The sequence below is a fragment of the Nyctereutes procyonoides genome, unplaced genomic scaffold (assembly GCF_905146905.1).
Source record: "Nyctereutes procyonoides isolate TBG_1078 unplaced genomic scaffold, NYPRO_anot_genome, whole genome shotgun sequence".
Taxonomy (NCBI): domain Eukaryota; kingdom Metazoa; phylum Chordata; class Mammalia; order Carnivora; family Canidae; genus Nyctereutes; species Nyctereutes procyonoides.
The window spans coordinates 19,753,009-19,776,662 of record NW_026575133.1 but is presented as its reverse complement, the minus strand read 5'-3'; the positions used below and the strand labels follow the sequence as shown (position 1 = coordinate 19,776,662).

Genomic DNA, 23,654 nt, shown 5'->3' with positions numbered 1-23,654 from the left:
GCTTGGAACTGTATGGTGGGGGTGGTCGGTGGCTACCCTTTCCCCAGAATAAAAGCAGAGTCTTGCTGGCCAAGAATATAAGTTTTGGCTGTTTGGTTTCCTCCAAGCTTAGAACATAGTGCCTGGTACATAGTAAAACCTTGTACATATCTATGGAAGGAGTGAATGGATCTCATGATTAAAGTCCTTATCAAATCATTCTTCCTTAGTCTATGGCTTTCAGAAGTGAAGGACATCTTTTCATGGGCTCTTAGCGAAGACTTAATGGTCCCTCTCCACTTTACCGGTGAGACCCAGAGACAAGCTCTCACAAGCCTGAGCTCAGGAACCTGGTGACCTAACAACAGATCACCTTTCCCTCAGCCCGGTGCTGCCTTCCTCTATTCTCCATGCAAATGCTGTGACCAGGGACCTTTCACCAGGAGGAAGACACACAACGGTGCAGACCAGGGGGTGCAGCACAGCCTCGCACATCTATGTGGGGTGTGCCGATGTTCTGTGGTGGAGTAGAACCATCCAGACAGGCCACTCTGGGATGGCAGGTAACCAGGCAGCACCAAGGTAGGAGAGATTTGATTTTTTTTTTTTTAAGGACTTTTCCGGGCATTTGAGACTACAGGTGGCTGGATCTGCTCAGATTTATCTTTGCCTGGGGCAGAATGCTCTCTTTGCCTGGGATAGAATTCTAGAAAGGTGGAGGGAAGGGATCCTGGGGGTCAGCATCACAGGGATGCCTCAGTCTGCACTCTGCAGGGGCCAGACATCACTAGTCATCACTTTCCGCAGAGCTAGAAAGGGCCCCGAGTACTTTCTTGGTGTCCCTGGCAGGCAGTCATCAGCAATCAAATGCAGTTAGCCTCCTGCTGGGCCTTTGGCAGGGGGGACACTGAGAGCCCAACGGAGCTGAGAAGCAGGGGGTTGACCATAATTGTATGGCTTTGAACAAGAGATTTAGCCTCTTCCTTCGAGCCCCTCTTGCCACTCCATTATTTATTCGCTTGGCCACTCATTCATTTCTTCAAGAAACATGTATCAAGCACCTATTGTGAGCCAGGCACTGGGCTACAAGCTCGAGAAGATGCAAGAAGTAATTTTTCTCTGTAACACGAAACCTTTTGGCTCTAACAATCTACAGTTAGTTGCAGCTCTTGCAGTATAGATAGCTCTCCTGGCCACGCGATCATTCCAGTTTTCCTTCTCTGACCCCGTCTCTCATCTCACTCTGCACTGTCCTCCTTCATATGTGGCTTCCAGAACGTCCCATCTCATTAGGAGCCCCAGGATCTTGCAGAGCCAGAGCTGAGATTACTGCTGTGAGAGTGGCCACAGACGTTTGCTCTGCTGTTTGAAATACTTGGAAAAAAATATTTGGATGACCCTTCATTACCTGAGCAGGCATTCCTCAAGTTTACATTGCAGGCCTGAGTGATTGTGCTATTTTGAGAAATAATTTCCTGTGGAACTCAAATGTTTCTCCGGGAAGAATCATGTGGCAACCCATGTTGTGTATGTGAAGTGTGTTTTGGAATGCTAACGGAGAGGCTGATTCACACCAGATGGGGTGGAAATCTAAGGGAAAAGGATGTATAAACTGGAGACCACGATTGAGCTCTGAGTTTGGATTTTTGAGATATATTTGACCTATTGCCTGGGATTTCCCTTAAGTTTTTTTTTTAAAGACTTATTTAATTATTTGAGAGAGAGAGAGTGAGAGAGAGCATGTGTGTGCTCATGAGTGGGGGTGGGGGGAGCAGAGACAGAGAGGGAGGGAAATCCTCAAGCAGACTCCCTGCTCAGCATGGAGCCGAAGCAGGGCTTGATCCCAGGATCTTGACCTGACTCGAAATCAACCGACTGAACCACCCTGGCGGCCCTCCCTTAAGCTTTCGTGTTGCCTTAGCTCATCTGAATCTTGATCCTGTTATAAAGGAGTCACTTTTATGATATTCACTTTATAGACAAAATTCTGGTGGCGTGTCATAAAGATCCAAAGCAGCTTTTATTGGAGGCTTCCTGCATAGAAGCTCAGATTTGGATTAGTATCAGTGTTTCTCAAAATTAAAGAAAACTTTTTTTTGTGGGACACCTGGGTGGCTCAGTGGTTGAGTGTCTGCCTTAGGCTCAGGGTGTTATCCTGGGTCCAGGAATCAAGTCCCACATCAGGCTCCCTGTGAGGGAGGGCTCCCTACTTCTCCCTCTGCCTATGTCTCTGCCTCTCTCTCTGGGTTTTCATGAATACATAAAATCTTAAAAAAAATAAACCTTTGTTTGGATAAACATTTTTTTAAAAAAGCCACTCACCCCCATATCTTCCATGTGTCTTTTACCTACTCCCCAATTGTTTGCCTAGATCCATTCTGTAATTTATGATACACAAGGAAAAGGCATTTTTGTGGTCCCATTTTGCAAATTAAATAATAAGTCCTATTTACTGTGGCATATGTAGCCCAACCCTATGCTGAGTGTTTTACATATATTATCTCACATATTTATCCTGCCTACGATTATCAACCTCTTCTACAATGAAGAAATAGACCCAGGCGGGTGTGTACTCGGGTCACTTAACGGGGGCAGGGAATGACTCAGCCCAGATTTGGACATTGGTCTGACTGACTCCATGTGACCCCACACTCTTCTCCACTCTACTTGCTTGTGTTGCACTTGCCCTGTCCTCTCTTGCTGCATCCTCAGGATCAGCAGCTTCAGTGGCAGATCCATCAGGAGGGGAAGAGGGTCCATGTTTGTGTGGGGCCTGCAGAATAAGGAGGGGACTGTTGTAGGGAGTATCTGTGGGTGGGGGAAGAGGAGCTCAGAGAAAATGAGTCAGGTGAGGGCCTGAGGCTGAGGGGCTCTTCCTTTTTAGATTTAACTCTGCTCCAGGCACTATGCCATGGTCTGGGGGCTACAGGTGTGGACATGGCCAACCGTGGGAAGCTGGCAGCTGGAGGGGGAGATGGACCACCTGACACTGGAAAGACCTGAGTCCCAGTCTCAGCTCTGCAGCTTCTCAGCTGCACCTTTCTGGGGCTCCATTTGTCATCTCTACAATGGGTTAATACTAATAGTGACCTAGAGCTGTGAAAGCAGTGTGATAGCAGGGCATGGGGAGTCAGGCCCAGAGGACAGAGTTGGGGCCTCATGCTGTCTTGGAGGGCCAAGTGGTTTCCTGGAAGAAATGACATCTAAGCTGTGACCTAGAGGAGGAGAAAGATTTACTGGGAAAAGGAGTGGAGAATGTGCTTCCAGGGAGGTGTTGGTGTTTTGGAGACGTGAGGATAGCCCCATGTGGCTGGAGTGACCAGCACGAGGGTACTGGAAGTTGGTGACTTGGCTCTGGGCTGGGCCCCTTTTGGGGACTCAAATGACCAGCTGAGATGGACTGAGGTTGGTATGAGTGGAAGTGGGGACGTTCTTGCTGCCCACCACCACAGACCACAGCCTGGGTCCCTCTGGTCCTGAAGGTAGAGAAGAGATCCTACGGACTGTGCTGAAGGGGGTCCACATGGAGTACTGTGAAGGGGGAGATTGGAGGGGGGCTGCAGGGGACTTGCTCCAGAGTGACACCCCCCCCCCCATGAGGATGGATGTGCTCTGAAATGGCCATGTGAGCTGCCAGGAATCAGTGTGATGTCCTCGTGGTGGACTTGGTCCTCCCAGCTGGATGAAGCCTATTGTGCTCCTGTTTCACTGATGGAACCAGTCCAACCACCGTCAAGCATTTATTGGGCACCTGCTATGCACCGGGCACAGTTCTAGACCTGGGGATACAGAGGTGAGCAGCACAGTCCAAGATCCTACTCTCACGGAGCTTACTTTCCAGTAGGGATGAGATAGCAGTCTTAGAACATCTGTGGGGGGTGGGGGGGATGGCATTTCCCAAAGTGAGGGAGGGAGTGAGCCTTGTGCATGTCTTGGGGACTGTGTCCTAGGCAGGACCGCTACCTATAGCACAGGCCCTGAGGTGGGGTGAGATTTGGCATGTTCTCATGGATGGCATGTGTGTTTGGGCGTGAGGGATGGGAGAGGAGAAGGAGCTAGAATCAAGAGGCGTCAGGAGGCCAATTCACATAGGACCTGGTAGCAGAGGAGTGATGAGATCTCATGCTGCTATTGGTGAGGAGACTATGGGCATCAAGGAGGGATAGTGGGAGCCCTACCCTCTGTAGTGACAGGGACAGGCCATGCTGTTTGTGGTCAGAGGAAGCCTGCACAGGTGTCTCGACCTTTGTGTGCTTCCATCTGCTCTGCCATAAAACAGTGAGGACTGCCATGAGAAGTAGGTGAGGCCAGGCATGCAGATGCCCACCTAGGCCCCCGGCTGGCTGAGTGTGTGCTCACCAGGGCGATTTCTAATTAGTGTGATAATTGGTAAAGCCCTGAGGATAAACCCCAGGCGGAGTGTGCACTGCCCTTCCTGCTCCCTGAAAATCAAAACTGTCTTCTGCTCTCTGCCTGCAGCATACGGCCCACATGTCATTCCCCATCGTCCTCACGTGCCCTCATGTCACTGCAGCTGGGTGTCAGCAGAGAGGGCAGATGGCCCTCAGGCCTTCCCACCGTAGGTGGCAGGAGGGTGGGGACTGCAGGGTTCCTGCTGGTTCTGACAGGCTGCCAAGGCCAATGTCTTGATGCTGGGGGCCAGGAGCCTGATGGAGAGGGACAGGGTGCCTTGAGGACACTAAGGATGGGCACACAAGCCAGGATGGGGGTGACGGGGGAGGAAAAGCTTCCTGGAGTGGAAAGGTTCATTCCGAGTTCTCCAGGTGGCTGCTGGTGTCAGAATGAGGGCGGAGTGGTCCAAACATCAAACACATTTTAAGGCGTTTGGAATCCTGGCATACAAGAGGCAGAGGTGGGTGTGAGGGATTGGAAGAAGTCATGAGGGGTGAGGGGAGATGGAGCAGCGAGGTGGGTGGGCAGGGCAGACCAGATTCACGGTAAATGGACAGACAGCTGGGACAGGGACGAGAGACCAGCGAGGTGGCCCTGTAGACACACAGGCAGTGAGACACGATGGAATGTGGACAAGTGAAGGTGGAGGAGGAAACGTCCACAGGCAGATGGACAGCGCTTGCCTTGGAGATTGATCAAATTCAGACAGACACAAATAGGAGTGAGAGCCAAAGCCCTGGTGTGTGGCTCGGTGGCTTGTGGGCAATGCTGCCTTTACAGGGATCCTGCAGTCAGGAGGGAGGGCGGCAGAGGATGAGCTGGCTTTGGCAGGATGGGAAGGGTCCGGGAGCTGCCCTGGGAGACTCTCAGGAGGTCTGCAGGCCCAGAGGAAGGTCAGGCTCTGGATGTGAAGGTGGGCATGTCTGCAGGTAGACAGAGGAGGCTTCTGAGTGCTGAGCTGCCCACGCAGCAGGGTAGAAGGAGGAGAAAAATAAAGACGTGTGAGTGTGTAGATCACTATGGGAGACTGGGAGGTAGGGTGGGGGCCTCCGACTGGGGCCCTGAAGGATGCCTGGAGGTGGGCAGGTAGACCAGGGAGGCAAAGAGGGCTCCAACGTGGAGACAGATAGAGACTGTAACCATGCCCGAGGAAGGCTGGTGGAAGAAAGACTTCTCGGGAGAGATGCCAGACGAGACATGTTGTCAAAGGTGTTGAACGTTAAGCTGAAGAGTTAGGGAGTTTCTTGTAGATGACGGGAAGCCCAGCATGGTTTGGAACGCAGACTTAATCAGAACTGTGGTAGATAAAAAACTCTTTCTGGCCTCACTGGTTAGGTACGAGTCTGTGTGACCCTGGCGCTCAGTGGACACATGCTGGTGGCTGTCCAATCCATGTGGCCTCAGCCTGGCCAGCCTCCCTCAGCAGGGATACAGGAGCAGAACTGGGAAGGCAAGCTAGGAGCGTTGATGCAGGGTTAGTCTCGTCACTTGGGCGACCGCCTAGATGCTTTCTCCGGCCTGCATTTGGTGCCGTGTGCTCTTGGCCTCTGGGCCGTGTCTTGAGTCTGCTTCTGAGATAGTGGGGTATTGTCTCAGCAGGCAAGTAGTCCTGGTAGGGGGGCAGGCACTCTGTAGAAAAACAGTGTTCTGTACCCTGGGAGTGTCCGTCATTGCCCACTGTCCTGAACAACTGGCCATTGTCCACTGTAAAAAGGTGCCTGTGACTTAATAATATCTAATACTTTTTGGGGATCCCTGGGTGGCGCAGCGGTTTAGCGCCTGCCTTTGGCCCAGGGTGCGATCCTGGAGACCAGGGATCGAATCCCACATCGGGCTCCCGGTGCATGGAACCTGCTTCTCCCTCTGCCTATGTCTCTGCCTCTCTCTCTCACTGTGTGCCTATCATAAATAAATAAAAATAAAAAAAATAAATATCTAATACTTTTTGGACTGCTTACCATGTGCCAGACCCCCAAGCAGTGCATGCTACGTGCATCAGCTCATCTAGCCTTCTTCATTCTTACGAAGTGGGTTCTCACCTACCCAATTTCACAGATGAGGATATTGAGGCTCAGAGAGATTAAATATTAGCTCATGGTCTCATGCACAGCCAGAGACTGCGTGTTGTGGATTTTCAATTCAGGCAGACAGAGACCCAGTTTATCCTTTTAACTCATCACCCTAACATCACTCTCTGAGCGGAGGCTGGTCTCTGGGCTCTCCCGGCAGCACCCTGTTCCACCTCCTCCATAACCTGGTTGTAGGATGAAGCCTCTATTCTGTACCCTTTGAGAGCTGTGGCCCATCTCAGGGTGTGAGGGGTAGTGGTCGTCATCCCAGCTTGGTCGCTTACTTAATACCTCTGTTCTAGGCATCACCCCTGAAATCCCTTAAACCTCAGTTTCCTTCTCTGCAAAATGGGGACCACTAGTCCCCAGCTCTGAGAGTCATGCGGAGCAAATGAGATAAGGCTCCTAAGCACTTAGCAGAGGGCCAGGCATAACGGAAGGGCCCAGTAACGGTGGTCGTTAGGGTCTCATCACCACCCTCATCGCCTCCTTGCACAGCGGGCCCCAGAAGCCACCCGGCCAGGGGCGAACAGGTGCCCGTGGCGCGGAGCCAGAGGACAGGGAGGATGAATCCTTGACCGCCGAAGCTCTGCATTATTAATGCCGTCATTCTCAGACTTTTCACGAGGGCCGGGTTGGGAACCCATATATGGAAAAGCGCGACTGCAGCCTCCGCGGCCAGCGTGGGATCCCGCGGAGTCCCGGCCGCTCCGGGTTCGTCCCCGCTGTGGCCCTTGCCCGCCCTCCCGGGACCCCGGGGGAGAGAAACCCTCCGTGGAGGCCGGGCCGGGTTCCTCGGGAGAGCGCCGGCTGCGGGGCTTCGGGGCTTCGGCCCGGGGTCCCCGCAGGAGCGGACGCGCGCGGGGGCGGAGGGGACCTGAACCCCGGCCCCGCCGCCCGCCCAGCCCCGCGCCTTCACTGCGCCGGCGTCCGCCTGGCGAGCCGCCCAGCCCCGCCCCGCCCCGCCCCGCCCCGGCCCGGCCCCACCTCGGCCCGGCCCCACCTCGGCGGCGACCGGCGCGGGGGCCAGCCCCGGGGAGCGGCCGGACCCGGGGAGACGCGGCTGGGGGGCGGGCGGGCGGGCACACGCCGAGCGGGGCCCCCGCCGGCCTTCCCCTGCCTTCCCCTGCCTTCCCGCAGGGCGGGCTGCGGCGGGGCGTGCGCCTGGGGGCGGGGCCAGGGGCGGGGCGTGCGCACGGGGCGGAGCTATGGGCGGGGCGTGAGGCCTGGGCGGGGCGGGGGCGGGGGCGGGGCCAGGGCGGGGCGGGCCCGGGAGGAGCGCGGGGAGGAGTCCGGGCTGCGGCGGCGGCCGCGTCACAGCAGTGCTCCCGCTGCCCGGAGCCTCAGACCCGGCCCGAGCGCCGCCGAGGACGCGGACGGGGACCCGCAGGGGCTCGGGGGCTGCGCCGGAGGTTCCTCTCGCGGGCGGGGGCTGCGCGACCATGGCGGACAAGGAGGCGGGCGGCGGCGACGCGGGGCCCCGAGGTGAGCGCGGGTCGCGGGTCCTGCGGCTGCGGCGGGCGGGCCGGGCAGGGGTGAGCGCACTCGGCCCCGCGCCCCGCAAGCCCCCCCCCCTCGGGCCGCGGGAAAGTGGGCGCGCGCCCCTGGACACCTGCCCCATTGGGACGGAGCGGGGGTCCCGGGGGCCGCCTCCGGCCCTTCGGTCACGTGCTGCGCTCCCGGCCGGGGTGCGGACACTGCGGCGGGGACCGCAGCCCCCGCCCGAGCGCCCCGGCCACCCCCGGCCCGGGGCGGCGCCGCCTGCGGGGCCCCTTGCGACCCGGGCGCAGAGCCCCCCTCCCCACGGGGTGCATCCCCCGCGCCCTGAGCCGGGCGCCCGCGCTGGCCGAGGGGAGGGCCGGCAGCCCCCGCGGCTCGTTTCCGTGACTCAGCGAGGCGGGGGTGGGGGCCTGGGGCAGACCGAGGGTCTGGAGCCGGCCCCTCGCCCCCGGGGTCGGGCGTGCGTGCGAAGTGGGGGTGCAGCTCCGGGCTGGGCTGCAGCGCGCGGCCGCCCCGCCCATCCCCAGGGATTCTGCGGGCCTGGGAGGGAGGAGCGGCGGGGGCTCCGCGGCCCCCTCGTCGCTCGGGGTGGGGGAGAGGACGGCGGCGCCCGGTGCGGAGGACGGACGCTCGCCTCCCGCAAATGTGCCATGGCCGCTTTCTGCGGGGAGCGTGCTTGGGGCTCGGATGGGGCGGGGGTGCCGGGGAAGGACCCGGAGAGGACTCGGGAGCGGGGGAAGAGGAGGAGCAGCGTCTGGAGCACGGGGCTGTAAATCATGGTTTCGCCGGCGGAGGAGACGGCCTGGCCGGGATCGTGGGTCCCAAGTGGGGAAAGTTGGGCGCACGGAGGCGCCGCGCGTCCCTGACCTCGGGGGCTTTTCAGCAGGAGCAGCCGCTGGAGGGGAGCGAAGCCGGGTGGCTTCCGGCGAGCGGCAGGTGAAGCCGCCCGGCGAGGATGAAATTAAAACGCCTAGGACGTAAGGGAAATTCATCCAGGAAAAGCTCTGCAGGGGACCTCAAAGCTGGGGAAACTGAGTCCAATGGCAGCGCAGCCACCACGGGCGGGGTGCTTGCAGTCTTGCAGCCTCGGGCCGCGGCCCCCGCCCTCTGCCGCGCTCTGAGAGGCACCTGCCCCCTCCCCAGCCCATTGTTCCTGCAGATCTGGGAGGTGCCTCCCCACTCGGCACTGCAGTAGTGGGGGAGTGCGGGGGGGGGGGTGAGGGGGATATCCTAACGGGGCTCACTCTTGGGAGGGGCCTTGGAGAGCCCAGGCCAGAGCAATGGCTGGGCCCTAACACGCATCCAAATCTGCCCCCGCCCCTGCCTTTCCCCAGCTGGCAAACGCCGGCATGGGGCTGGCGGCTTTGTCTGGATATCACTCAGCAACTGGATTGATTCATTACCCCCCCCCCCCCCCCCCCCGCCTCCCCGCCCCAGCTTTTAATTTAAATTGGAAAAAAAAATGTAGGATGATAGAGAGGGACATCAGATTTCCTAAGCCTAAGTTAGTGAACCAGTTTCTTGCTTCTCATGCTGGGATACATAGTGGATGGCTGTGTTGAATGCAAGGTTGGCCATAGGATGTGTGAAATCAGAAGAGCGATCAGGGATGTGCTCCCCCCCCCCCCCCACCATTTGTCTTGCAAAATGGAATTCAGCACCTTTAGCCTGCAGACACATGCACACAGAGGCGCTGTGTGGTTGCCTATCCTCAGGCTGGGAGAGCTCCCCATCCAGGATGGGGAAGCACATGCTGGGTGTGCTGGGCCACCTGCCACTGTTCGCCTGTGTCTATTCTAGAGTGTTTCTTCACTTCCAGTGATCTGCAGTTCAAGGCAGCCTGTGAGAATATCCAACACATGGACTTGGGACACAGAGCAGGCTGTCCCTGGCAACTTGCTGGGTCTCTCTTGGTTCCCATGCCTTCATCTCCAAAATGGGAGATATTAATAGTATCTCACAGGAGCAGAGCCTGCTCACCCATCATCTAACACATCTATTTCTAAGATTTCCTTCACTCAGTGTTTACTGTGCTGGGCAGTGAGCATACATTATTTCATTTGTTAAAGCCTCAACAACAGATCTGTTACCAGAATTCATGTTTCCCCCAGGTAGGAAATCTAAACATAGGTTGAGTGACCTATCCAAGGTCACACATCTAGGAAGTATTGATTTGGACTCAGACCGTCCAATTCCTGAGCTCCAGCCCTTTGGGGCCATCCTAGGTAGCTCCTGTGGGTGTGGCCAGTGATTACTACTCTACTAGGAACATAAAAAGGGTGTTCTTCAGGGGATTATTTCAAGGATGCTTCTGCTGCAAAAGGATGAACGTTGGAGGGATCAAACTATGTTAGGACTTGTGAGCAGTGGGAGCCCTGGGTGGTGGGATGTGCCAAAAAGGGTGGCCAGAAAATATTTTGGCAGAATATGGTAGCTGTGGAAACTGGGTGATGGGCGCATGGTGGTTCATTACTATTCCCTTTGTATATGTGTGCAAGTTTCCTTAATAGAACATTTAAGTTAATTTATAAGGCCAGAAGGGCTACCTTTTAATCTTTAGAGCTTTGGACAGCAAAAGCTGAGATGACCTTCAATCCTGCCCCCAGGAAGACCTGCAGTAGTTAACACAGGGAGCCCTAGAAGGATGAGATGAACAGGGGGGTGAGGGGTGGTCAGGCTGGGCTAGCTCCTGTGGTGATCCAGTCAGGGGTAGGTGTGGGCAACAGACACCTGGTAATTTGCTCCAGGGTGGGGACGGGGTTAAGGAGAGGAATGGCAGACTGGGGGGTTGCATGTGTTGGGGGTGCCTCCTGGAGGTGTTGGGGTTTAGAGAAGGGATTCTTTTTTTTTTTTTTTTGTTTTTATTTGTTTTTTTTTTATTTTTTTTTTTTATTTATGATAGTCACGGAGAGAGAGAGAGAGGCGCAGAGACATAGGCAGAGGGAGAAGCAGGCTCCATGCACCAGGAGCCCGATGTGGGATTCGATCCTGGATTCTTAACATCCCGGCAGTTAATCACAATAAAAACATTTTGAACATTGACATTTACTGAGGACTGAGGATTTCAGTTTATGCTGAAATCTGAAAATATTGAATGATATCATTTGGCCCTGCCCACATTTGTTATGGAATGAATGGCTACAAGAGAGGCCCTGTTACCCCCATTTCACCCAGGAGAAAGCTGCCAGGCCTGCGTGGCACAGCCATGAGTGGGCTTGAGTGAAGGGAGGAGGTGGTCAAGCTGTCCAGCCTCTCTTAGCACGTGCCTGGCATGTCATAGGACCCTGAGGAAATTCCACCGAGGGTCCGAAAGAATGGGCACAGACTAGTGGAGTCTGGCTACCCCATGGCCACCAAACTATAGATGGAAGTGGGAGGCCACTGGTCGTGGTCCTGTTTCCCAAAGTTCTGTGAACTCCCTTAGCCCTCCTGCCACCCCCCTTCCCCCCTGCCAGGAATGTCCTCCCTTTCTCTAGCAAACTCCTACTTATCCTTCAAAACTCAGCTCAGGTATCACTTCTCAGGAAGCCTTCCCAGACTCATCCATCTTGGTGAGGTCTTGCCTTCGTGGTACTAGAGCTGCCGGAACTGATTGTTGGTAATCTCACCTAGTGTTCACCGAGTGCTTACAATGTTCCAATTTTATATGTGTATACCCCACTGACTCCTCCAACAACCCCATGAGCTTGGTGTTATTATTACCCCATTTTGCCAATGAGGCAGTTGAGCCTTTTGAGGAATTGGATAGTTTGCCCAGCCAAGGAATCAAAGCACCCAGCCAGTGAACGCTTGGGGTCGGGGTGTGAATCAGTCGTGGACCATAAAAGCTGGTGCTTTTCTATTAATGCCTCTTCTCCTGACAAGGGCAGGAAACTATGTCTTTCATTTCCATGCTCTTGGTGAGGGCCTATAGCAGGTGCTCAATAAACCCCCTACTGTGTGTCAAATGAATATCAGTAATCCACAAGGGAGCACAGTGGTGGGGAATGGCATCTGCATCCTGCCCACTCTGCAGCAAAGCGGTGCTTCTAGAAACATGGGTGCTCAGGAGTGGGTGGAAGCTGTAGGGCTGAAGGGGGGTAGGCAGGGCTCAGTCAATCCTTGAGGAGATGCGACTTTGATTCCCACAAGGGTTTGAGTGACGACTCAGTATCGTGGGGGCGAAATGCTCTCTCGTTGCATAAATAGGCTTCTGGTAAGGGAGAAAGCATCTTTATTATTGCTGCGCATAATTAGAATAGCAGGGAGGAACCAGGCGCTTTAGTGAATGAGCAGCATGTGGTGGGGAGCGAGTGCCTTCCACTTGCAGGCATGTCTGGACATTGCCAGGAAAGCAGGACGAGCCAAGGAGGGGACCAAGAAGTACAGGCACTGCCCAGAACTGACGCTGACCCCACTGCTCTGGGTTCTGCAAATCCTTGCTGCCTCCCTTTTATTGGAAATGTCTCCCAGTCCATTGCTCCGAGATGGGCAATAACAGGTACAGAGGGGTAAAGGAGCAATGTGGCTTTGGAGCCCAAAGCGCATGTGAACTTCAGCTAAGCTTTCCTTCCCTGGTCTGGACAAGGGGCTTGTGAAGCCTGCCTAGGTGTGTTGTGGGAGCAGAGCAGATATCAGAGGGGCAGGAATTTAGCAAGTTCTTTCCTCACTGGAGGAAGGGAGAGGTGGCTTTCCTGTCTCTACCTCCTAGATGCCCCCCTGGGATTACCGCTGCAGGTCCAGCTGGTCTGCTTTCTTTGGAGGCTTTAGAAGGAGGGCAGATTCTGCTTGGGTTCTTCTGACTTGGGTCTATGTGGGGATTATGTTCAGGTCCTGATGCTTTTGGATCTTCAGTGCTCGGTTCTGAAGCAAGGCCGTGCAAGCGATGAACACCTCTCTCCTGGCAAACATGAAGTCAGCCCTCCTTGAGCGCCTTTTCTCCCCTGTCTGCAGAGTCCACTGGTGGGAAGCAAGAATGAAGGCAGCTGGGGCTGGTCCTGGAGCATGTAGTATTAGAAGCTACACTTTCTTGGTCACCGGAAGCCCCCTGGGGTTAGTTCCCAATCCTGGCTGCCTATTAGAATCACCTGGGGAGCTTTATCAATGTCTTGATGCCTACGCCTCCTTCCAGAATTATTATATCAGGACTTTTTTTGGATGAACAGCCAAGTTTGAGAATCAGTGAGTTACCACCTATCTGGATTTCAGACTTGGGACCTCAGCATGGGGGGGGGGGGCGGAGGGCAGGAGCATCCGACACGGTTCATTCCCTGGTGCTAGACCGAGTCAGCAGAGTTTGTAAGCACCAGCTCTGTGTTAAATGCTTTGCTTGTATTGTCTCATTTAATCTTCATAAATACTCCATGAAGTGGGAGGTTTTACACGAGGGGAAAGAGGCTCAGAGGGATTGAGTACATTCCTCAGGGTGAGATAGTGGCAGGGAGAGGGGTGATGTTAGAACAGAACTCAGGGCTGTCAGCAAAACCTGCACGGGCACATCTTATCCTTAGGGAACTTCTCAGTCTTCAGCCACTTGAGATGTACCTTCCTGACTCCATATGTACTGGCCACCTAAACCGCGATTTGTTAATTATTTTTAAAATTGATCTGATGTTTGTTGAAAAATGCATTTATTTTAAGAGTCTGACTTATGTTAGTTCCAGAAATGGGAAACCTGTGTCACTTGCCATAAACAGAAGGTGACCACAGCGAAAATGCATGGAAACCAGAACATGGTCAGAACACTTGAGGCAGATGCTGTTGCCCTTGGAAGGCTTTGTGCTGAGGCCGCACTCTGGGTAAGAGGGAGACCGGAGAGTTTTAGAGGAGGTCAGGGATATAGGAGCACCAGACTTGAGACATTCTCTTTTCTGGAAATCGGTCTCCAGAAGGGCCTGAACAGGAAGAGAAATGCTTTAGGAATCACCTGGGGGAATGTCCCTATGATTCTTATTCCTAGACCTTCTGGAATTAGACCATCCAGGGAAAGGCAGTAGATTTGCAAAGCCTGCCAGTAAATCTTATAATCGGGTGAGAACTAGTGCCCAGTCCATGGGTCACCACAGTCAACTCTGGCCATAGGGCAGTGGGCCCCCATCAGGGACCCTGAACAAGAACGTGCTGCTTTACATTGACCATGCAGGGAGGAGAGAAGGTTTCCCTGCAATTTTACAGGGACAGTTGGCTTGGATTCTAGTTCTTACTTTACCACTTACCAGCCATGGGATTCTGGGCAAGTTACTTAGCCCCTCCCCCACCCCACCTCAGTTTCCTCATCTATAAAGTGGGAATAATCAATAGTACACATTTCAAAGCAGACTTTGTTTACTCCCACAACCTCTGGTAAGGTTATGGCTCATTTGCTGTTGTCTGTAATTATTTAGTATTATGGATCCTGTAGATATAGGTAGGGCATTTATCAGTAGCTGGGTTTTGTCCAGGAGGCTCAGAGGGGAAGAGGGCTGGCCTGGGATCCCACAGCTAGGAAGGGGCAGACCCCAGCCTGAGTCTCAGTCCATATCGCTTCTTGGCCAGCAGGCCCAGAACTTCGGAAAGCTGGGTGTCTCAAGCTCTTGGCCACATTTAACACCCCGATGGCCCTTTGCCAAGCCTCTGAGCTCCCTGTTGGGCTTCCTGATTAGAGCACTAGTAGGGTTCAAGGTCTTTTTGTATCCCTGGACTCTATCCAGGGCTGCTGACCTCTGCTCTCAGGGGGACTTCCAGTCTGCCTTTGGATGGGCCCTGTCTCTGGGCTGAGACTCCAGACCTGGAGTTTTGCAGATACTGCTCTGAGCTCTGCTAGGACTACCCCTCCTCTTCCAGCCTTGACCATGACCTGGCAGCTAAGGATGTCAGGTGGGGCTGGTGTCAGGTGGGACTCCACAGGGTCCCTCCCAGGGAACTGTGAACTGTAGCTTATGGCCTGGGTTTTAATCTCCTTATTTTGAGGGTGCCCTTGTGTCCAGGTTTGCCGGGACAGTTCTGGTTTATACCTCTTGTCCCGGTGAAATTATTAATAGTGACTTCTTTCATTTTCTGGGTATCTCAGTTTGAGAGATAAATCCTGTGGTTGTGCTTCTTATCTCTCTGTTCTTTCCTCAGCCACGTGGGCCTCAAGTGGGATGAGAGTAGGATGTGTGGTTAAACCCGGGCTTTAGGCTCAGACACTTCTGGGTTCAGCTGTGTTTAACTCCTCACTGTAACATTGCTGCTCTTCTATTTCTTCTTCTGTAAACAAGGATGACTAGTAATCTTGCTCCAGCGGGGTGCCAGGAAAATGAAATGAGAGAATATAAGTCAAGTGCTAAGCATGAGCCTGGTACATAGAAGATGTTCACTTAGTGGCTGTAATTGATCGTTCTCACTGCTGGTTTGATTTGGGAGTTGTCATGATGAAACCTGGGATCTGGAGCCAGGCTGCCCGGGTTCAACCCTGGGCTGTGCCATTTACCTGCTCCGTGGCCCTGGCAAATTACTAAACCTCTGGAAAGCTCAGTTTTTTTCATCTGTAAGATATGGATTGTAATAGTCTTCTCCACGTGGTTTTTGTGAGGATTAAATGAGTTTATATAAGAAGAGCACTTAGTACAATGCCAGCCCTAAAGCAGACACTGAATTAATATTAGTTATTATTATTAGCTGTTACTTTTATTATGATTAATAATCCTGAGTTACATTCTTGCAGGCAGGGGGAATTATCTGGTGTGTTAGTTTCCTATTGCCATTGTAAAAGCTACCACAAACTCAGTGGCATAACACAACACAACCTTACTATCTTATCGTCTGCAGGTTGGAAATAAGTCCAAAGTGGGTGCTACTGAGCTGAAGTCAAGGTGTTGGTAGAGCCATGTTCCTTCTGGAGGCTCTGGGGGAGGCTCAGCTCCCTTGCCTTTTCCAGCTTCCAGAGGCTGCCTGCATTCCTTGGCTCGTGGCCCTTTTCTCTATCTTCAGAGCACCTCACTCCAACCTCTGCCTCCACTTGCACATCTTCTGGCTGACTCCACCCCTCCTGCCTCCCTCTGCTGAGGGCTCTTGTGTAAAGACCTATTCTGAGGGAGGCGGGTGGGGGGTGGGGTGACTGGGTGACGGGCACTGAGGGGGGCACTTGATGGGATGAGCACTGGGTGTTATGCTATATGTTGGCAAATTGAACTCCAATAATAATAAAAAAAAAAAAAGGCCTATTCTGAGGCCACTTGAATAACCCAAACAGCCTCCTTGTCTCAAGATCCTTAATGCAATCACATCTGCAAAATCCCTGTTGTCATGTAAAATGACATATTTGTAAATTGGAGGGATTGGGACCGGGATGTATTTGGTGGGGTGCTATTATTCAGTGTACTACAGCCACGAAGGTTGGGGTCTTGCCTAAGGAGCATTGGTTAGAGAGCCTTCAGCCTCCCTCAGGAGTCGTTTGAATGTTAGCAGCTATTCCTTTTTGGGGTTTTATGTTTATGTCCAGCTACATGATATCTTCCCGGAATTGGGGTTGTTGGTTAGCTCTTGGCTTTTAATCACTCCTGGTAGGGTCCTTGGAGACACTACCACTTTGGGGGATTGGTTTAGCCCCTTCTCAGGGGTCTATAAAATCATTGAGACCTAAATAAAAGGTTTAGTGGCTCCCAAGTGGGTAGAGGTATTAAAATATCAAAGAATTGGTGAAATGTCTAGAAGATGTCACATTATGTTTGCTATGCAATGAACCATCCCAGAACTTAATGGGTTAAAACAGTAACCATTTTATTTGTGCAGGATTCTGTGCTACATGCTTCTTTTCTTGGTCTTGCGTGGGGTCACTCACCGGACTGCATCTGATGGTTCCACTGGGCCAGAGAGTCCAAGATGTTCTCACTCAGTGGCCCAGGGGTGGATGCTGGCTGTCAGCTGGGCTTCTTTACCATGGTGGTCTCAGGGTGGCGAGAGGATGAGTAAGAGGTCACAATGAAGGCCTTTTGAGAAGTTGTATGCTCTCACTTCTGCGTTCTAGTAGTCAAAGCAAGTCACGAGGCCCACCAGATACTGGGGGGTAGGGAGAGAGATCTACCTCTCCATGGGAGGTGCTGCAAAGAATTTGTGGCTACTTTGAATCTGAGTCAGTTTGACTAAAAGTATAAACTTTAAAAAATTGCATTATGTTTTAGAACAGCTTGCGGGTTAGATTCACTCACTTCTTACAACTTTCTGTGAATGTGTGATGTCAAGAAGCCTGCCTGTGGTAAATCAGATGTTCCTTATAGTCAAATTATCTGAAAAGCAACTTCTAGTTATCTTACACTTGAAATTGTTGGTCAAACAAAATGTTAAAAACAAGAAGAAAGGTGGGGAGTGTCTGGGTGGCCCAATGGGTTAAGTGTCCGATTCTTGGTTTCGGCTCAGGTCATGATCTCAAGGGCATGAGTTCTATCCCTGTGGAGTCTGTTGGAGATTCTCTCTCTCCCTCTGTCCCTCCCCCTGCTCACACGCCCGTGTGTTCTCTCTAAATAAATAAATATCTTTAAAAAAAAGCAAGAAATTACTTGGTTGTTGGTCTACAGCGTGTGTTTCCATGATTGTTAAATGGGGGGATGATGGTATGTGTGGAAGTGCTGTTGGCTCACTGACAATTTTTCCCAGGTGTTTGTGTTTTGATAGATTAGAACTTGTTTCTCATGATTAAGGAGCAACAGAAGAACCAAAAAAAAAAAAGGCTGGAAGTCTACAGGTACATCTTCTAGTGCAAGCTGTGGCTGTTTCAATGTCTTTCCACCCCCTCACGCTGAATGGAGAAGCCAAGAGGGCTGATGAAGGAGCCAGACTGGCATTATCTTGTTAAGACACCCTGGGTAGGGTTTTGGACTTTGATGAGAGTGGTCTTTGTAGGAAGTGAGTGCCCCCAAGGCCCATCATCTCAAAGAAGGAGCACTAGACAATGAATGACTGGATGGGGTTTTGGGTCCAGGAGCCGGTGCAGCTCACTGTGAATGGATGTTACTAGAGCCATGACTATTTTGGGAAGGGCTCAAGTGACAAGGTCCCGTAAGTGTTGAGTGATAGGCACCAACACTGTCTTTCCCGTGAATCCTTTTATTTTTAGTGTGCGATTTTGCAGAGTGTGAGGACTTTCAGGGAAACAGACCACACTGTGGCAGAAATGCTTGTATTTCTGTTTGCTGTAGGATGAGTGTCCGTTTACAAGTATTTGCCCTGTTACAGAGTGGGGCCTAAGAGGACGCGGCCTACGGGCAGAGCCTCTTCTCTTACCTTCTCTTACCTCATTTCTTCATACATTTGCTGAACTTTTGAGACTGTTTTACTTCTCATCGCATATTTTTTTAGTAGTTTTGCTTACTGTGTTCCGCTTTTACCATCAGAACACCAAGGTTCCGGGTAGGTAAGTTCTGTACGATGCACCAGCTAAGCACCCCCAGATCTCAGAGGGAGGTGAGTTTTGCTAGCGTGTGGCAGTAAAATCCTCCTTGTTAGCTCGTGTTTTTTTGTAAATAAGACCCTAGGGTTTGTGGGTTTTCCCGTGGCTGGGAACAGTGCTCTCTGTGCCTCGATTCCTGGTTTCGGCTTGGGACACAGATGATGCAGGTGCCAGGGCTCAGGCCTGCTGCCTCAGAGGCCACAAGCTGGCCTCTCTGTTTGTCTCCATGTTTCCATGGACCGGTGGCTAAATTCCTCTGATCACTTCCTTCCTTTCTTTTCCTTTCCTCATTGTCCTTGAGGGGCCATCTCTGCCGGTTGGGATAAGCAACTGTGTACAGTACAGACGTCAGGAGTCTTGTTTTCAAAGAGGACACGGAAGCTGTTGAGGAAACAGAGCCGTAGGTGGCATCGCCAGCCCCGTGGGGCCCAGTCTGTCAAATGTCTGGCCTGGGCCGACCCTCTGGTGTTACCGACGGGCACACTGAGGCCAAGGAGGCCCGCAGAGGCTGCTCCCAGGTACTTGGCAAGGCCAGCGTGAGAATGCAGGCCGATTGTCTCTGCACGCTTCCCGGCTGAGCCCAGAGCTGGCCTTGGAATGTTCTCAGCGCTCCTGTCGGCCAGCCCCCTCCCAAGCAGCGAGGGCTCCACAGTTTGGGGATCTGAACCTCTCTGCCATCAGTACCATAATGACTTGACCCTCCCTGCAGGAATTACTTTTTTAAGGGAGTGTTTGAAGAGAGAACGGTTTATGTTAGAGGGCCCAGGTGCTCAGTCCAATTGAGCAAGTCTTTTGAGCGAGTCCTCCCTGGTGAAGCCCCAAGGCAGCCTTTTCTCTTTCCTTGGCATTGTTCCTGCCTCAACAATGGTGGTGGCCCATCTTTCGTGCCAGCATTAAGGAGGGCTTTTAGTGGCGGGTAACTAAATGCTTTCCAGCTAGAGGAAGCCCAAAAGGAGATTTAAGAGAGGATCCTGGGATGGCTTCTGGAACTCCCTCCATGCTGCATGGAGCAGAGAATGAGCTGGGAGCCTGGAGTCCTCCCCCTCCACTCCCCACTCCATCCTGGTCTCTAAGTGCTGCTTTACCTGGGGTTGTAGCCTCTCCCTCCCTCCCTGCACGCCCAGGGTGTGGGCTCCCCAGGCTCTTTCTGGCTTCAATCCAGATTCCCAGGGGAGGCCTGTCTGCTCCTGGAACTGTTACCCCTGGCCAGGGGCGGGGTCACTTGCTGGATGAGGGGATCAGCGGGGAGCCCTGGCCGGTGGGCAGGAAGTGATTGCCTCTTGCAGACAGTCCCTGTGCGAGGAATTAAGTCATTGACAGTCGATGGTTCCTAGGTGAGGGCTGTATAGACAGAGAATAGATGGAAACCTGTGGAAAATTTCACTCTTGTTTCTAATAGCAACAGATAACCAATGCAGTCCTATTTTCCTTTCTCCTTCAAGTCAAATATAATAGCAGATGATAGGCTTAATAAAAAAAAAAAGAGTTTCAGGGTGTGTCTGTCCTTGGCAAATAAAAACTTCATACCACTAGGTCAGCAATTTGGGGCAGAGGTTTACTGCTTGGTAAGTTGAGGCATCATGGAATAAGGAATTGGTGGAGATGTGAGGGAGGGGCTCTGTACCTTTGGGTGTTTATCAGCCATCCGTTTAGCTTCGTGATCCAAGTGAGAAATGGGTAGAGCTGGAGGCTGCAGGTGGGGGCTTTCAGCACCCTGTGAGCCAGCGTCTTCGTTTTCCAGATGAAGACACAGAATCCTAGAAAGTGGCAGTGACCTTACAAGCATGCAGTGACCTAGTGACAGAATCAGGTCAGGCTGTCCCTTATGCAAACTAACACTCTGCCTGTCTGGCTTGAGATCCTGGGATGGGGGTGGCGCTGAGGATAGGGACATCGGGGTGGCCGTACCAAGCCTGTGCCGGAGAGTGTCAGGGATACCCCAGAGGGATTTGGGAAGCAGGGGATGGTCTGACCTTGAGCACCAAGCTCCTGGGGGCCAATCATAAAAAGAGTGGTGAGCAGAGGTGCTGAAGACCCAGCAAAGACCCGATGGTGCCATGGGGCTGTCTGGGTCCCATCGGAGCCATCTCAGGACGGGCTGCTGTGTGTGTGTGTATGTGTGTGTGTGTACACGTGCACATGTAAATATTCGTGTGTGTGTGCATGGGGAGAGAGGCAGTAACAGAGATGGAGGAGAGGGAGGGAGAGAGACAGGCAGACAGAGAAGGGAAAGACTAAGAGCCATTAGAAGAAGAAGCCATTAGGTCTTCCCTTGGAGTTCGTATAGTTCATTCAGAAATGAACCCAAAAGAACTCAGCTGGTCATACACATCGTATCTGCCCTAACATTGCACTCCTTGGGTCTTCCTGAACATTCAGTAGCGAAATCCCAAAGTGTCACATGCTGGGGAACAGCCTGAGGTTTTCCGGAAGGAAGAGGAGCCAGCAGGATGGGATTTATCAAGGCGCAGTAGGAAGGCCCTTTGTCCTGCTTATTATCTGTATCGCTACCTTGGGCATCGAATGCATATTCATATGGAGAAACCGACTTCCTCGCTGCGTTATATTATGGGAGGGGCACGTCTTCCCATAGAGTAAGGCCTGAAGAGAATCCAGATATGCTGCAGAATGCAGCGGGGGTCCCGTTAGGATTGCCCATCAAAAATCTGAGTGTGGGGGAGGGGTGCAGGGCCACTTTCTAATGAAACATTAATGGTGAGATTGAAATAAGCTCTAAAACAAAAACAGAAAAAAAAAAATAAAACAAAAACAGAAACCCAAAACACTGATTGTGGCAGAGGGATGGCCCCCGCTCATCCCGTGACCTACTGAAGAGCAGTCTGGGATTCCGGGTCCCGAGGTACAGCCCCTCACCCACTTCTACCCTGAGAGCTCCTCCCTCGCACCATTGCCCAGGCCCAGCTCACAACCCGTGCCCCTCTCACAGAGAATTTGCAGATTGATTTCTATCTGTGAATATGCTTCCAACTCAAGGTGACCCTCCTGGCCCGCTTCCCCCAAGGCTCAGGGGGGCCATAGGGGGCCATATGGTCACCTCCCAGACACTGCCAGCTCCAGGCTTGTTGTGCTCAGTTCTGGCAACTGAACACCAGGGCTCTGACCAGATGTAGATGATTAAAGCCTCGGACAGTGTTGGTTGGAAAGGCTGGAGCCCAGAATGAGGCCTGGGACCCCAAACAGAGCACCCTCTTGCACCACTTTGCACCCCAACTGTGCAGGGTGGCAGGATTTGTGTCTTAGCACCAGGAGGGCCCATTTCAGGCAGGGAGCATTTGGGGACGTTGGGTGGGGGAGGGTCAAATCTTGAAGTGACACCCATCTAGTGTACTCCCTCTACTCCTAGTCCTGGAGGAGGCTGAGGCCAAGGCATTTCTAGATCCCCTTCTAGGAGGGGTCCCTGAGGTGGTGTGGGATTGCAGGATGAGCTCAGGTCCTGAGTTCCAGTCTCTGTTCCCGCGGGAGGCAGTGTGGGATTGCAGGATGAACTCAGGTCCTGAGTTCCAGTCTCAGCTCTGTGGAGTACCTGCTGTGAGGCCAAGGGTAGACTTGGAAATCTCCCTGGGCTTCCGTTTCCTCATCTGCAGGCTGGAGCTGAAGAGTAAAGCCCATCCCGGCTGCTGCTGGGAAGATTTGTCTGGCAGGGAGTTGGCCCCCAGGAGGTGAGAGCTGGGTGATCACTGGGAGCTGATGGAGACTGGGGTCCTGGTGCAGGGAACAGAGGAGCAGGCGGGGGCCTTGGGCAGGACCAGCTCTGTCACAGACAGTAGGACCCCCAGGGGGTTGCAGGAAGTGATGCATGAAAGCCAACCTCACACCCTCCTCACCCCAAGCCACCCAGCCACCTCCTCTGTCCCCATGCTGCTGTTCTGGGTAGGTACTGGGTGAAAAAAGAGAACTCTATTTCTCACGACCAAAGCATTGCATGTTCATCAAGGAACACATAATCCAGAGAGAAGAGGGACCAGTCAGGACCCTACACCCAGAGTCAGCCCTGTTAACCCCTTGACATTCAGTCTTCCAGAATTGCCAGGCATAGGGAGACAAAGCAAATAGATGGGCATTCGTGAAACCCAGCACCAGAGCTAATGGGTATTATCCTCTTTTTATGAACGAGGACTCAGAGGCTAGAAAGTTTATGGTCCTTGCTTAAAGTTCCTCAGGGAGAGAGTGGGTGGTGGGCCTCTTGGTTTCTGAGCCCAAAGTCTGTGTTCTTCAAAAATTTTTGTCCTGGATCATTTCTGTCATTCTCACTCCCATCCCTTGCTCCCAGTGGCAAGAATGCCACCCCCAAGAAGCCTTGCTCCATTACACCAAACACCCTGGGAGCAGGGGGGCTGAGCAGTCACCAGTGCACGGCTCTGTGCAGGCGTGTGTGTGTGTGTGTGGGGGGGGGGAGGCGAGCTGCTGGAGAGCAGTCTTCACCCTCTCATCCCAGAGCTCCTGAGGTGCTTGCCTGGGGCGCTTCTGGCCATGGCTGGCTCCCCAGAGCTCTGCTAGTACCTGGGTAAAGGTGATCTGGGCCCCACATATTGGGGTGTGATCAGGGATGCCGGAGGAACATCCAGGAAAATGTCCTGGAAGCCCCAGCCCTTCTCCTTGCAGGTGCCTTGGTGGTGGGAGCAGAGCCTTTGGTCCCATCTGGAAGGTGGACCGGCTGCAGGCAGGAGGCCTCATTACCGCTGCCAGCGTGGCCTTACCCCAGGAGCTGTCTGGTCCCTTGTCACAGGGGCAACTTTATTTCCTTGCAGCAGGCTCAGTGCGAGGCCCTGCAGGGCCGAGGCTGCTGTTTGCTGGTGGGCCTGGAGGAGGCGGGAGGGGCGGTGGGCTGTGCCAGGTGGCTAGCTGGGCGCCTGTGGACAAACGCTTGCTCACCTATTTCAGTGCCTTCCCTATAATTGCAATGAATGAGAGTGTTCCCATAAAAGCCTGGGTCTCTGCCCCCACTAGACAGGCAGGGCTCTCTGGTTTACAGCATCTGGAGTTCCACTGCCTACCTTGACTTTTCTTTTCTCATCCCCCTGGTCCCATTGTTTTTCTTAGAGCAGATTTAGGGGAAATTCTTGTACCCACATCGCAGTAAAAGTGGGGCATTAAGGGAAACCTCTTCTCCTTAGTGCTGCCTTCCCGACCCCCATAGCAGAAGTCTTTGGTGAGGTTGGGGAGCAGGACTAGGGAGTCCTCAGACTTGGGACTCAGACTAGCTTTGTGTCCTGCCAGCTGCAAGAGAGGTTTTCTCTCACCTATGCCTTGGTTTCTCTAAAGCAGAGCAATGATGCAGGATGGAGTGA

At 53.2% G+C, this 23,654-nt stretch overlaps 1 protein-coding gene across 1 annotated transcript in view; it reads left to right on the top strand.

The window, feature by feature from the left end:
- The first annotated feature begins 7,776 nt into the window (after positions 1-7,776).
- HSPA12A (heat shock protein family A (Hsp70) member 12A) overlaps positions 7,777-23,654 on the top strand; it is a 66,360-nt gene continuing 50,482 nt past the window's right edge. Inside the window, exon 1 of the mRNA XM_055300411.1 lies at positions 7,777-7,946. Within this exon, the coding sequence (XP_055156386.1) occupies positions 7,904-7,946 (43 nt within the window). The 5' untranslated portion in view covers positions 7,777-7,903. The remainder of the gene's footprint in view (positions 7,947-23,654) is intronic.